Here is a 15462-nt window from a genome sequence, read left to right as displayed (position 1 = left end):
GTAATTAAGTAAAACAAAAGTTTTATTCTAATGTTGAGTTAAATTTATTTGCTTTTTCTCACATAAATTATTCTCAAGACAAAAAGCACTGCAAATATAATGATGGCGAAGTACATTATTAACCTATTTGCAAGGTTGTAATCTCTGTTAATTAGTGAGCTGTCCAAGAAGTTTTGCCAGTAACTTATTGACATTAAAGAGAAAAATGCAGATAGTGATGCTAAGCCTTGGACAATGCCAAAGTTATTATATCCAAAAACACCTGCCACAAAACTATAAGTCAAGGAGTTAGCAAAGCATGTGTAAAGACCAGCAAATATATTTGACAATATTTGAGGAATAATATTGTTGACTGATTTGAATCCCGCGGAGAAGTATGCAGCAATTAACAATGCCACTTGATATTGCATAGTAATGATAATTCCATTGTAATCAACAATGTAACCCCATACTAGAGACAGATATGATGCCAAAGAATAAGCAACGTTTCCAATGTCGGCAGCTCTTTTTGCACTCTGCTCATCGCTGATGTTCAATAGACATGTACTTCTGAAGAACAATTGATAGTTGATTCTTGACAATGCGAAGAACAACATGTATATGAAGAATGATATGAATGGAGCAGAACATAGTTTTCTGGGCCAGCAAAGTTCTTTGTATCCTGGTGTTCCATCTGAAGATGAATTATCAGACTGTTGATCACAACTTAGTTCCAGGGAGTCGGTAACTTCCGTTGAATTTCCGGAGTTCAGAGGCTCGTATTTTCTTGCCATTCTTTCCGGTAATTTACCTGTTGGGAAGATGAAGAAATGATGGATAAACGAAACAAAATGTATCAATATCATCGCGATAATAACAACTTTGGTACAAGAAAAGTATTCAGAGATCTTAATTTGTAAAAGAGGAAGTAACAATGCGAAATCCATACCCACTGTTAATAACATCCCTACTGAATTTTTCACTTTCGGGAACATTTGCATAAACCTAGACCTGGATGCAAATGTAGCGGAAAGTGACAATCCATAACAAATCCCGGCAATGTAGTACACGATTGATGAAAAATGGAGCAGGAACATGAAACAGTAACCAATCAAACACAAAAAATGGCCTAGAAGTGCACATGGAAGAAGTCCAAAATGATCAATTATGGTACCAGATATCATGTGACCAATAAAAACCGAACCATTTGCAACAGAAATGACGTTATTAATAGCATAAAACGCCTCCCCAGATTCTATCATTTCTGGCGCGAAGGAAAAACCACCACTTTTGAAGAAAAGTTCTCTAGCAGCATCCGGGTTTTGTATGTGACCTGCAGACAACGTTGCAGTTAATGCAATAAGTGGAAAGTATATCTTCGGATTTTTAATAATGGAAGAAAACGGAATTACAGTTGGATTTTCTCTTGTTCCGAACATTTCTTTAAATACTCCCGGACAGGGATCGTCTGACCTTTCGGAACATTTAGATCCTCCACTTTCAAGACTTGAGCTTAAAGCTAAGACATTATTCTTATAAACTTCACTAGAAACACCCATATTCGAGAATACTTATTACTTTGGTAAATTAAACTGTTTATACTTGCAATCTGATTTTTACTATGCAGTTACAAAATAAAAACAGCCGTTCTATCGTCTCAAGGGTATCAATAAACTAAGGATTCAAGCGGCAATGTTGCCGCCAAATCTACTTACTATTGCGCGTTTTAACAGTTTCTCCCTGAACAGATGTTAAGACGGGATATAGTTCTATAGCTGCATATCTGAAAAATATGAATTAGGAACACTTCATGTTTATAAATAAGAGTGGTTATTACTCTTACGATAGTTTTTTGTTTTATTGTTGATCTAGTAGTCAAATAGCTATCGTGCCAACACAAATAATTAGTTTATGGTTTAAAGAGCTGATTTTATTGTAATTCACACACAATTAATAGATGGAGAAGCCGTTCGCTTGCGAAAACCAAACAAAATCAGGATTTTCTGAGAATGTCCTGGTGTTTCTTTATGTTATTTCAACTCCTTTAGTTGGTGCTCCCTTTCTTTTTCCGGATGCGGTTAAGTATTTACTTGTAAGTAACAATGCATATTATTGGTTGGAAGATGAAGCAAGGTTGAAGACAATGAACAGTTTATGTTCATTAGGATCTACTTCTTTCTTGCTATCTGGGGTCCTTGGTTCATATTTCATTAATTATATTAACAATAGAAATACGTCGTTGTTGGCTACTTGTTTTCACATTTTGGGTTGGCTATTCTGTTTTTCTCTAGACAAATATTGTTACTATTTCCCTTTTATTGGAATGTGTCTTTGGGGGATATCAATTCAGCTTTTGAGCCAGACTAAATTTTCTGTTTCAGTATTTTATGACTCGAGGAAGCATTTGGTATTAGCAATGATTGGTGGCTCTGTGGGTATGAGTTTTGCATATATGCAACTCATAGTGAATATTGTTGATTACTTTTCGAGGACAGGATTTACTTTCCCTTATTTTGATATAACAGTCACGCAATTCGTTGTTTTTATCAATTGTTTGATGCCACTTATGTGTATTTTCGTTTTCTATTTCATCATTCCAACTCAGCCTTTTCTAACACCTGTTACTGACTATTGTAACAGAGTTTCACTATCAAGATCACAAGTTTCTGCAACATTTCCGAATTTGAATAGTGAAGAAAGAAACTCTTTGGTAAATTCTCGATTGGCAATTGAAGTTAATAGGTGCAAAGAGGACGTACCTTTTAAGTGGACACTTACATTTAAAGAACAGGTATTTTCTGTTACATTTATTGGATTTACAATTGTTTATTCTTTGTTATGGTTCGTACGCCTATACTTTACAGTTAACATGAAAAGTATTCTGTTGAATCAGACTAATGGGGATATCGAGTATACAGACAAAATCATTAACATATTTGGATTATCTTTGGGAACTACATATATCGCTGCTATAATTGTTGGAATGTTCGTTGATATGATGGGGATTTATCTTTTTTTGATTCTTCTCGTTTTATCATCTTTATTAATATTGCTGATTTTTTCCAGCTTTACTCCATTCTTCTTCCTATCTCATCTTTTTGGTATAGTATTATGTGTTTTTTGTTACTCTTACTTTATTGGATGCTCCTTTAGTTTCTTAACTACGGAGTTTGGTTATACATACTTGAACTTAACTCAAGGTATATCTTCAACAGTTGCTGGGTTATTTACAATATTATACAATTATTGGGATTCATACATTCATTCTCACTATAAGCAAAATTTCTTATTTCCGTCTATTACTGCTATTGTAATCAACATAATAATACTTTTAATATCAGTTTATATTAGAATATATTCTATGAGATGGAATTCATTTAATTCAAATTATTTCTTTTTCGTAAACAAGAGATATACAGTAAATTAATGTACTACTTATGTGTATTTATTCCTAGTTTTATATATTTAAATACCTGTATTATACTAAGTTTTGCTTAATTATATTTTATATTCGTTTTAAACTAATAACTTTCAATAGTTACAACTCTATTTAGAACTTGATGTGAGTGGATTGCAGCTGAACGCTCACGACTCACTGGAGCCTCTTTCTACTTAACTTTCGTCGAGACCCTGATTTTCTCCTTGAATCATGTTGGCATATTGGGTTGAAGATTGAGAATAGTCCCCGTATTTAGGCTGGTTGTTGTTAGAATTTAGATAATAATTGGCCGCTTTACTGATCAAAACATCAACTAATTCATCCCTGCCTTTTTGTTCCTCTTGCAAAGACATTCTGTTTATCTCCTCTTTCGTATATAAAAATACTGATTCATTTATATGGTAATATTTCTCCAATATTTGCAGAGAGTCAGCTCTGTTATTGGGAGTTGGTGGAGCTAGAATAAACATGGGTCTATATTCGATATTTGGTATTTTTTCAGAGTGTTTCTTGGTTTTGGATGCCGACCAAGACGTAAATGTATCTATTATATTCTCAACCACCCCCTTTAGTAACGAAATCATTTCATTTAATTCAAACTTTCTTTTCTCTGAAATATTTTTTCGGATTTTAGGGAAAAATGGAAGATTCATTAACTTTCCTTTTGGAACCTTTGCTAAAATGAATTCATTGAGGTCTTCAATATCATATGGTGGTGTTTTTCGCGAATCTAATAGTTGTTTATTTTCTAATTTAATTGACGGAGAGCCATCATCCTTAACAGAAACAGGATCAAAAATGTTTGATTTCTCTCGACTTGAACTGTTTTCTTGTGATTCTTCATTATATTGCTGCGGTTCTGATATTGAAACGGAGGATTTTTCAGATTCCAAGGATTTACTTTTTTCTTGATTTTGATCGTTCATTGATACTGAAACTGGTATAGAAGCCGGATTAATTGAAATAGAGTTCTCTGTATTAATTATGTTTGATGGGCTTTTCTCTGAAAATTCTGATACATCATTTAATTGTATATTTTCGGGTATAACTGTTCTTGGCTCTTCAACTATATTAGAGTTGATTGATGGTGGAATGATAAATACATCAGTGACAGGCCATTTTTCTAGATCTTTAGGATAACTTTTACTTGGATCAACCCATGCTAGGGAAATACAATTTAATTTAGAAGAATCTATACTTGTTATTTCGTGACAAATTGAATCAAGGTCAAGATTACCAAATCTTTCTAATAAACCTTCTGATAATCCAAAAAATTCATTTATAATTCCAAGTAAATTGTGCCTATCATTGCATTCAGCACTGTTTGGGTTAGAACTCTCAATATAACTTATATTTAAAGTCGTGATTTTAGACCTTCCCAAATTTCCAACTCTTATTAATGATGGGGAAAGGGTTTGTAATATAAAACTAGTAACCATGTTTATACTCTCTACTGTTTGATTTTCTTCTATGAGCTCGTTTAGATGGGTTTCAAGATCAAACTTTAATTGACTATTAGTTCCTGTGTAAACATATATTGAATTCATATCTATATTACAATGTTCAACATTTCCTGCCCATAATGAGTTAAATGATGCTATTAATGTCCATACAATGCTTATTACCAATTTAGAGTTATCAGGAATATATTTTACAAATTCATACAGTTTTCTGACAGTTATATCACCTAGATTTTCGTGCCATATACCTGGTAGCAACATCGAGTAATCACTTGATACAGATTTCGAATTGTATTCACTTGAATTCTCTTCAAATACACTTGAGTCTGGAGTCTTCTCCAAAGTGAATACCGGAGGGGTTAGTCTAATGTACTCGCCTGAATATGGAAAATACATCCTAGATAAATTGATGTAGTTTATTTTTTCCATTTCAAAATTGGATCCTAATATAACTGATAGATAAAGAATAGTTTTAGGTTCCAGCAACCTCCAACCGTTCTCTGAATGTTCTATTGGAGCAGCAACACTTACACTCATGTTTGAACTGCTTTTATCAAGTATTTCTAATGGCGGCGTAATAACTGAAATAGAACCGAATATTTCATCTGAGTAATGGTTTAATAGTTTAGCACTTGGGATGCCATTGTTTTTTTCATTTATTTCACATAAAAATGCACCATAAGGTCGTTCATAACAAAGCTCCTTGAAAATATTGATTAATATTGGAAGACTTTCAGTGTTAAGAACTTCAATGTTTTCAAATGGTACTCTTAGCATATTATTTTTGATAAAATCATGACTTATTTTTAGTGATATGTCAATTGGGAAGTGTTTTATTTGGTTAATTACTATATCCTTTCTGTAATTCCAAAGTTGAATAATGTCACTAAATTCACTTTTAAGAAATCCAAAAGCGAATGAATAATTGATTCCACTAAATACACTTTCTTCGACATGAAGTTGATCTCTTTGTGAAGCAGTTATTTCTGGACCGGTAAGTGATTTTTCTGACCAAGAGAAATCATTCTTTTGTTCACTCATATAAAGTATGAGATCATTTGCTATCTTATGATATTCGTCAATCTCATGTTGGTCTAGTCTTGCCTTAAGCTCCAAAAACGGGCTTAAATCAGAAAATGAAAAATCCTGAGAAAGTATAATTAGAACAAGTTCTTTTGGAAATTCCAATAGTGTAGCAATCTCAATAACCACATTCAAAGTTATATCCTTCGAACTACAGAGATTTGAATTCAAAATTCCAGAGTAACAAGATATTATATTATAATATCCATATGTTCTCGATGAAAGACATGAGTTCAAAACACTATTATATACTCCACCATTATTATCTTTATTTTCAGTTAATGATAAGTCACCGTTAGAAATTTCAAGAGAGCTTTCTGAAAAATTTGCCTCAAATTTATCAATTTTACAGTTATGCTTTCGCAAAGTGGATTCAATTATCTCCTCAGCCTTTACAAAATACGGAATCGAATTTGAATTTTTACTATTTTCATTTAAGGATTTGAGCATTAGTTCACGAAGTTTTTTGGGATACCTATTTGAAACATGCTCGAGAATGTTTATTTCAGAAGGAAATCTTGATTTTTTAATCTGTTTCTGTTTTTGGACGAATTCTTTGATGACCTCGATATCTGCGTTAAATCCAAATTGTCTCATTGATTCAATGACAGTTGAAATTAATCTAAGTTCAATGGCTTCTTCCTTGGTACTATGAGCTCCTATACTCATTGTTGAACAAATTTCAAACCCCAAAAGCCTATTCCTTAATATTTCTTGTTCTTGTTCAATTTTGAATGCATTCCTTTTTCTTGAAGCTAGTATTAGTCCATGCAAATACTTGTTTATTGAAAAAAAACAATTAAAGTAATCAAGATTAATTGTCATTCCAAGAGTTTGAACCGTTGAAATGCTTGGAACAATATCTAACTTGGATTCTAAGCTCATGTATATAGATCTCATCCATTCATTCTTTGTTGGAGCCCATGCACCTATCTTATAATTAAGAATATTTTTAATAGTTTCTGGATCGCTATTTTTAACTAATACAGGGGATATATTACCGTTGTAAATCGCAGAATAAATTGCCATACATATTGTGTAACTATCAATTATACTAGATCTATTTGAGAATGTTATTCTTCTAAATAATGGAAATAATAATGACTCACATTTTTCTGGAGTAAAGGAATATATTCCACCAACTACTTCTGTAGGATTTGGTATTGAAAATGTGAAAGAAATGAAATAAAGGTGAATTGAACTCCATTTTTTGATTCTTTCAAATAAATAGTTATTCTCTGCGGTGCTATTTATATAAATGGATCCATTAGAAGATTTATTTTCTTCAATTCTTAAAGCATAATCAATTGTTTTCGTAAAAGCAGAATGAATAATATATAAATATTGCATCGGATTCCCATATATATATCTGTTGTAGAAATCACTAATAAATTCCGTTGAAACATCAATGTCTGAAGATAATGACTTAATTAATTCGTCTATATCTTCTTTTTTAGCCAGACGACTTGTGATATTTTTTGGAATTCCTAAAATTCTTTCAAATAGATCCAGAATGTAACCAAAATTAGGTTCTTTTTTTGTAATTTTGTTACACAAAGGAACCAACTGCGGTAACAACAGTTTTTTGTTAATTGAATTTATGAGAAACGAAACTGAGGAGAAAATTGAATAGCAAGTTTCCCACTTGAGTTCTTCACCATTTTTTGGGAAATCTGGATGGAAATAAGGTAAAATGTTAAATCCTGGAGAAAGATTTTTTGTAACACTGTTTATCAAGGGGTCAATTTTTATTTCAGGTTTTTCTAGAACATCCAAAATAATTTTTTCATAAAAACCCATATTTTTTAAGTATATTAAACAAAATGTGTGTACCTTAATTGAATTTATTTTAATTTCATCAATGTTAAATTGATTTATATTGAAAAACATTACTGAAACAATATATGGACACATTTTAATTGGACTTAAAAACATAGTTTCAAATAGAATATCTAAAAGGCCAAGTTTATCATTTATGAATTGATCTATAGATTCTTTATAATTGTAGTTGAATATATAAAGCTGCTGTATGAGTAAACTTTTCCAAAATTCCATTGCCAATGGCAAGGAGAATTTGTTTAATTTGAAATCATTTAGTAGTGAATTAAAAAGTCTCTCAAAATGAACGGGATCAAGAATCTCAGGCAAAGAATAAATTCCATTAATAATTTTAATAATATTTTCGTTACTTATATTATATATTCGCAATATTAGATATTTTATGGCTTTTTTTAATAGCTCTTCTTTTTGGAAAATCGAGTCATTTATCCCAATAGAATTGCGAATATTATTACAAGCAACCAAAATATGTGTTGTTGTTACATTTTTGATAAGCGAACGAGTATGGAACAATATATTCTCGAGCTGGTAGACACATTCTATGTAATTAAATGAGTGTCTTTGATAGTTTGGAATTAGTTCAAATGAATTGGGGTCGACTAATGCTGAAAAACCTTCAATATTTGCATCAACCATATCGAAAATAATTCTGCTTGTAAATATTACTATGTCTGCATTTGAAATATGAATTCCAGTATTAAAGAGGGACTCAGTAATTGCAATTTCAATCTTCAATGCATCCTCATTTAGATCGGGTTGAATTCCTGATAAAGCAGAAATTCCGTATAAAGGGCTCAATAATACCATAGAGTTTGATCCAATTTCTGCTGTTAGACTAGATTTTTCAGGCAAAATAGATACATCTACGGATCCCTCAGATAAAGAACTTCCATCCAACAAACCAGAATATTCGCTTTCATCATGAACAGGAGAAAATGGTCTCATTGAGGTCTCAGATTTTGATATTGATTTTCTGCTTGGCATTTGACTCTTAATTGAAGACTCTTCGAAAAGCAGTGAACTTGGTTCTATGTAACTATGTTCTTGAGGTTTACTGGTTGTGTCTTCAGTAACCAAGGGACTTGTTGTATAAAATTCACTTTGTATTGTAGAACTATGTTTTAAATGTTTTTGTGTTTCTTCCGATGAAATCAGGCTACTATCGGACAAATCTTTTGAAAGTTCTGGTGCTGAGACAAAACTTTGTGGGGAGATTATTCCAATTGGTTTTTCGTGAGTCAGCTTTGAATGTGAGAAGGATGGTGATAATTCTGAAGTATGCTTTTTAGATCTCTTAGAAAAGTCTCTAACTTTATATTCAGATTTTTTCGATTTAGACTTTTCTGAAAGTGATTTAGAGCGACTGCGCTTTCTTGATTTTGAACTTTTAGATTTTGAAGGTGAGCGTGATCTTTCTAAAGACCTCGAACTTTCTGTTTTTGTTTCCGATAAAGGCTCATTTAGAGAATGAGTGAATTTTTTAAGACTTATTGTAGATACTGAGGGTTCCAATTTTGAAACAGATTTTTCAGTCTGTTTTTTAGGAATCTCTTCAGAATGGGGAGATGATATATCCTGGTCTTCTGTTAAGCCCTCAGCTAGTATACTTGAAGATGGACTTGAAGGAGTTGAAACTTGGGATGAATATTCTTTTTTATCATATTCAGATAGGTCTTTTATTGTAGTATTTATTGTAGGTTGACTGTTTTCACTCTTTTCGAATGGATTTAAAGTACTATCACTCCCTTCAATTAGACTGTACCCTGAACCAAGAATGGTCTGTGATTTATCTGTTCCCATTGAATATAGTGTAATAAAACAGCTTTGGAGGATTAGAAAAGGTATCCATGTCTTGAACATTTTCGACATTCTATTATTAGATCTAAACATTCTGAAAATGCATAAATGAAATTAAAACTTCCCTTTTCACTCTTTATTATATTGGTTTTATTGCTTAGTATAATTATTCTTCATAATATGCCTGTTTTTGTACCATTAAATATTATTTATATCCTAATTTTCTTTATTGCTTTTCCCCTTGTTCACAAATTTTATTAAGATCTTTTTTCGGAACAAAAATTTTATTTTATGTTCTTTTAAATACCGCCTTTTAATCGCTATCTAATAATTTAACGAACTGAGAAAAATGATCATTAATGAAACACAACAGAAATTAACAGTAATGTTTTCAAGATTAAAAATAGTATATAAAATAAAGATAAACTAGTTTAGCAAATTTAATATTATGACTATAGTACATCGAATACATTTTCAAAAAACAATGGAAACGTTATCCTTACGTGATCTTACTATAATTCAATTGCAAAACACAATTGTTTTATTTCAAGTTAAATGGGATTTATTTATACTTTATTCGATTTTATTGAGGTTTTGTTATTATATTTCATTCATATCTATTAGTTCAATGTGGGAATTCGATACCTCGTCTAACACTTTAATATGGCGGTAGTACTAACTGCATAATTATTTCACATGTGAGGTATTTGGTCTAAGTTCGAAAAAAATCACACACATTTTTTTGTAATATTTTGCGTAATTCGTTGAAAAAATGAGTGGAGTAATTAGTAATTTTCGTAGATATTTGGGTTGTATTGACTTTAACATTTGGAAGAACCTAACAGAAATAACCAATAAAGATATTCGGTGTTGCTAATGTTGTATTAGGGAAAAAATAAGGAATAACTAACATTAAGGTGTCTAACTTTTGAATTAATATAAAGCGTTTCTTTGTAAACGATAAAGTATAAGTAGTGGTAAATAGTGTCTATACACAACTAACAGTTAAAGTTGAGTATACACCAGCATCGAGGAGTTTATATTCAACAGTAAAAGGATGCATTATTTAATTATTTCATTTTGTTTAATTTTAAACACTCTGATATTACTAAAAGCAGTAAGTGGAGAGCCAAAGACTCCAAAGTACTTTGACAATGGCCCATCATCCTCGTTGAATGTTCCAACTTTAGTAACAAGTAACTCAACAGTATTTTCAGCAGATATTTTAAACGGTGCACTTAGCCCATTTTCATATTTAAAATTAACAGGAATAAGTGCATGTGGAAAGTTACAAACGGGAACTCCATTGCCTTCAGTTTGTGATATAGACCTAACGCTAAAATGCAATGATCCATCGGAAGGAGGTATGCACATAAGAGGGAATCCTGTAATGACAAATCACGGAGTAATAGATGTAACAGGAGGTTCATTTGAAATTAACAATGGTGAGAGTAGAGTAAAAGGATGGGGTTATGGAATATTTCCATATCTTGGTGAATCGTCCTATTTCGAGATAACTCTTGTTCCAACACTAAACAAAAAGGGCGAGTATGTGTTCATGGTGTTTGGAATTGGATACGAAAAGGCACACTTATCGTCTGATCCAATAGGAATGAATTGTCCATTTTCGGTAGGTCAAATTATTTACCAAAATGTACTATGGGCGCAAACTTATATTGTCGGAACAAGTTGGATCAAAAATCAGATCCCATTTCCAACAATAACTTCAGAAATGAAGGATAAGCTTGTAGAATTAAATGTTCCGTCTATTAATGGGGGCTCGTGGAAATTGGGAGGGATGTTTTTGTCTTCTTTGCATGTACCAGTGAATCCAAGTATACATATTGGGAATACTGATATGAAAATAATATTGAGTTGTCCAACAAATAGAAATAATTTGCTGATTTCTCTTAATAGTACTGGAATAATAACATTATCACGTTTAACTTCTAATTCAACAAATATGGACTTGCTAAGACAGTTTAATCAAAATAACATATTTTTTCAAGATACATTTCCACATAAATTGTATAATGGAATTGTTGTTGAGGTTGTATTAACAAGATCAATATACACGAATTCAACGGTGATATATTTAACAGATTACCCACTCCCAACTTTTTTTGAATGTAGTAGTGATCATATTAAAGTTTCCGTTAAGCATAATAATTGGGCTCCATTATATATATCGAATTACACGAATTCGTGCCACGAGTACGGTTCTTCGTTCAAGGGAGTTAATCTGTTTTCAATTCCAACATTTTTGAGTCCTGAACAGTGTCAAAATGCATGTAGTCAAACAGTGGATTGTGAATTTTGGACATATAACAACAGTGACAATATATGCAGTGGTTATACAAGCGAAAGTTATAGTTTTAAAAGAGATTCCAATACATATAAGATGATTACAGGTTCTGTATCTTGTCCCTGTTATAGTCACAACGTGAATTTAATGACACCAGTCATGAATAAATCAAGCAGTATTAAAGTTTCAACAGGAGTTGTTGATGACCCTGCAGAGTGCCAAGCTATGGTACTTGAAAATTATGGGTTAAATGCATATTTTGTGTATAATAAATTTAAGAGAGAATGTTATAAATACGGTGTTGTAACAACAGATACTTTGCCATATTATGATTCAAATACCATCATTGGACCCTCAATTTGCCATGATTACATTTATGCACATGGGGTGTCCAAATATATGGATGAATTGGAACTACTTCAAAAAATTAAAATAAATGCAAATGTTACTGATCACTATGGTGAGCTATGTAGAGCTTATTGCACCGTAAACAACAATTGTCAAATTTATGAATTAACTCATTTATATGAATGCGTGTTGTTCGCGATAAAAACTAGAAACAATTTAAAGTCATATTACGACATTGTGGAGAAAAGTTGGCCAAACCCAAATGTGATTTTAATGGGAATAAACACTCCTCTTGACCTATCTTATTCAAAAAGATGGTCAGAATCGATAATACATATCGAGGTTGGAGATCTTTCTTTGGATCTTAAAAGATCTTCTGGAGCAGGGGATCAGCAGCCACAAGCAATTAGGAAGGGAATTGCACTCGCCAGTACACTCTGTCTCATCGCACTAAGTCTAGTGTTCATTTAAAACAAAAAAAAAAAAGCGAAACAAACTTTATTGAACAAGAGAAAGATTTAAGCTACTAAAAAACTAGAAAGAGTCCAAGAGAACCCTTAAAAGCAATTTAAAGCATTTGTCACTATCTCAATTAAGCCTCTAGTGAGCCAAACTAATGACTTTAAATGTCTCTCTTATTACGGGGAGTTAATAATAAAAAACATGCTGAACTTCACCATCCTCTAAGCCAATCAGCATAAACACTTCCTCTATCTCCACCACATAATTGAAAGGCACACTCTGTGTAAGACCGTACGACTATATATCATCCAGCAAGGAAGTCGTAACAATGGTAGTACGGGACAAAGTAAAAAGTGATACAGGTAAAAAAGAAAGAATGAAGCACCAATGGATAATTCCAGTAATACTTGAAGTATAACCACATTTTACCTGCCAAATCAAAGAATAGGGTGAATAAATCAAGAGTGCATTAACCATGAATTAACACCTAGCGACAAATAGGATGAATCTGTAATTACTCCCTCCAAAATGCCACAACGGCGAGAGTGTTGCGAGATAAGAATACCAGAGACAGTAAAGCAACGCGAAAACGAAGTAATAGTATATGGGCTGATAATGTTAACAATAATAAAACCGTCCAATAAAATTCCTTATAATTCAGTATCAGTAAACCGGTACAAACAAATAAGTGTACTAAAACCAAAATAATAGATAGTTGGGGCCGTATCACATTTACTTGAAAAGATAGAAAAAGGCTAAAACCAAGTCTACGAAGTGACAATGGAATATTACCATAATGGGCGGTTTTAGTATTTAGGGCAATGAGGCCCGCCACCTTTGAACAAGCCATTTTACCGTAACAGAACATGTACATTGACACTGTTCAATTGCTTAGCTCCACTAGCAGAATTTAGACTTTCAAAATCTTCCCATACTCATCCAAACAAGCTAATTCTTAGGTATTGAAAACTCTCAATTCGTGAATAGTCAATTCATGCTTGGCCCTTCTCGCACTTGTCCTCGACAAGAGGTTGTCTCTCATTCTGGGCTGCTCCCTCTATTGGGTTTTCAAATGCATCGGAACAAGTACCTACAGAAAGACGGGCTTGTTCCTTTACTGCTTCTTCTTGTTTTGGTGCTTTTGGTGTGCTGTCCCATAACTTGGTAAGTGTGTAGAGACCAGAACCTGCCAAAGTGAGGCATGCACCAATGACTGGGGCTGGTTTGACTGCATCCTTCCAGAAGATGAAACCACCTGCGGTCTGTAAAGCTTGTTTAACTAAACCAGTAACATTGTATGTAGCTGGGGTTGTTAAAGAGACAACCAAGTAAGTGCATTGGTTCAAGAAGATAGCGAGGATGGCGGAGATTGTCATGAAACCCCATAACTTTAAGGCACTTAATGGTGCAGAGACAAAGGCAAATATGTTTGATGCCCATACACCTGGTATTTCACCCCATGAGAATGAGAGAATCAACAAGATGATACACGACAATTCTTGTACATGTAACAATAGCTCAGTTGTTGAGTTGTCACAGTGTGGTACTGTGTATTTGACAGCTACTGAATACAATGACTGGAAGAATGATGACAATGTACCCATTAAGAATGCTCTTGGGTGGAGACCAAATGTTTGATCTGAGATACCAACTATAACACCACCAATGATAACGAAACAAGATAAGATTGAAGAAAGCTTAGCCTTGATTCCTAATAAAATGTACTGTAACAAGAGTGAGTAACATACAGTTGTTGACTTAGCAACTGCATACATAGATACCTTTGCGTCCTTTAGACATCTGTTATTCAAGGAAATGTTCATACAGAAGCAAAAAGCAACGAAAATGGCGTATCTGTATCTGTAAAGTCTCTTGCTCAATGGAATACTTGTCGATACTTCTTCATTCCCACTAATTACACCTCTTATTGCCAAAAATGCAGACATAATTGTCATACCGATTAATTGTTGGGCCCATGACATAAATACTGGGAATGGAAGCGATGATTTGTAGCAGTACTTATTGAAATATACACAACTGATTGATGACACAATGAATGCGCACATAGCAATTGGAGCAGCTACCATGTTTGATAATCCACAACAGTATCTTACATCCTCTTGGGAATTTTGTTTGTTACCGAAATCTCCTGCCATTGTTAATGCTTTCACTTACAAGTACCAAGCTATTGGAGAAATAACAAGCTTAAAATTAAAATAAGAGTAGCGAATTCCTTCTAAGAACCTTAAAATTTACGTTCTGACTTTACCAGGCGTCTTTGGATAGGTGTTATTTTTTATTTACGTATAATTTTATTTTAACTAGGTACCATATCTATCCATTTTTGTAGACTTGACAATATTTACTTATTATTTATTTACTAGTAATATATAGGGTATCAATAAATTATATACGTATAGTTGTATTGGGTACTAGCATAAAAATAATTAAAGTAACATTTTCATCTCTCCTATCATATCTAACTACCATTAATTTTTTAATAGTGGATTATACTTATTAATAATATATAAGTTAATAATTATTTTAAAATTAACCACGTGTCGTCTAGTCTCAGTTTAATAGCTATCGCCCTCTAACAATAATTATAAGGAGATACTAGTTAATATATATATAGTACTATTGCGCATTTGGCCAAATATCATAGACATATTTGTATTGCTTTTATTATCCACAGGTCAAAAAAAAAAGTGATAGTAGCGCATAGGCGGGAAAACGTAAATGAAAATGCA

At 32.6% G+C, this 15462-nt stretch overlaps 5 protein-coding genes across 5 annotated transcripts; 2 read left to right on the top strand and 3 right to left on the bottom strand.

Moving 5' to 3' along the window:
• Positions 1-44: 44 nt before the first annotated feature.
• On the bottom strand, positions 45-1538 carry FG386_003139 (protein with 12 transmembrane domains; the record flags this gene model as incomplete). The annotated part of the gene is made up of 1 exon (XM_067342367.1): positions 45-1538. One exon carries the CDS (start codon positions 1536-1538, stop codon positions 45-47), a length of 1494 nt encoding a protein of 497 aa, XP_067198513.1.
• Positions 1539-1936: 398 nt separating this feature from the next.
• FG386_003138 (protein with 12 transmembrane domains) lies at positions 1937-3406 on the top strand (the record flags this gene model as incomplete). Its single annotated transcript, XM_067342366.1, has 1 exon — positions 1937-3406. The coding sequence occupies one exon, from the start codon at positions 1937-1939 to the stop codon at positions 3404-3406; it is 1470 nt and encodes a 489-aa protein (XP_067198512.1).
• Positions 3407-3591: 185 nt separating this feature from the next.
• On the bottom strand, positions 3592-9600 carry FG386_003137 (uncharacterized protein; the record flags this gene model as incomplete). The annotated part of the gene is made up of 1 exon (XM_067342365.1): positions 3592-9600. The coding sequence occupies one exon, from the start codon at positions 9598-9600 to the stop codon at positions 3592-3594; it is 6009 nt and encodes a 2002-aa protein (XP_067198511.1).
• A 1054-nt stretch (positions 9601-10654) lies between these two features.
• Positions 10655-12721, top strand: FG386_003136 (uncharacterized protein; the record flags this gene model as incomplete). The annotated part of the gene is made up of 1 exon (XM_067342364.1): positions 10655-12721. The coding sequence occupies one exon, from the start codon at positions 10655-10657 to the stop codon at positions 12719-12721; it is 2067 nt and encodes a 688-aa protein (XP_067198510.1).
• A 983-nt stretch (positions 12722-13704) lies between these two features.
• FG386_003135 (uncharacterized protein) lies at positions 13705-14868 on the bottom strand (the record flags this gene model as incomplete). Its single annotated transcript, XM_067342363.1, has 1 exon — positions 13705-14868. The coding sequence occupies one exon, from the start codon at positions 14866-14868 to the stop codon at positions 13705-13707; it is 1164 nt and encodes a 387-aa protein (XP_067198509.1).
• Positions 14869-15462: the final 594 nt, after the last annotated feature.

The sequence above is a fragment of the Cryptosporidium ryanae genome (genome assembly GCF_009792415.1).
Source record: "Cryptosporidium ryanae isolate 45019 chromosome Unknown contig_67, whole genome shotgun sequence".
Classification (NCBI taxonomy): domain Eukaryota; phylum Apicomplexa; class Conoidasida; order Eucoccidiorida; family Cryptosporidiidae; genus Cryptosporidium; species Cryptosporidium ryanae.
This window is presented reverse-complemented; position numbering and strand designations above follow the sequence as displayed.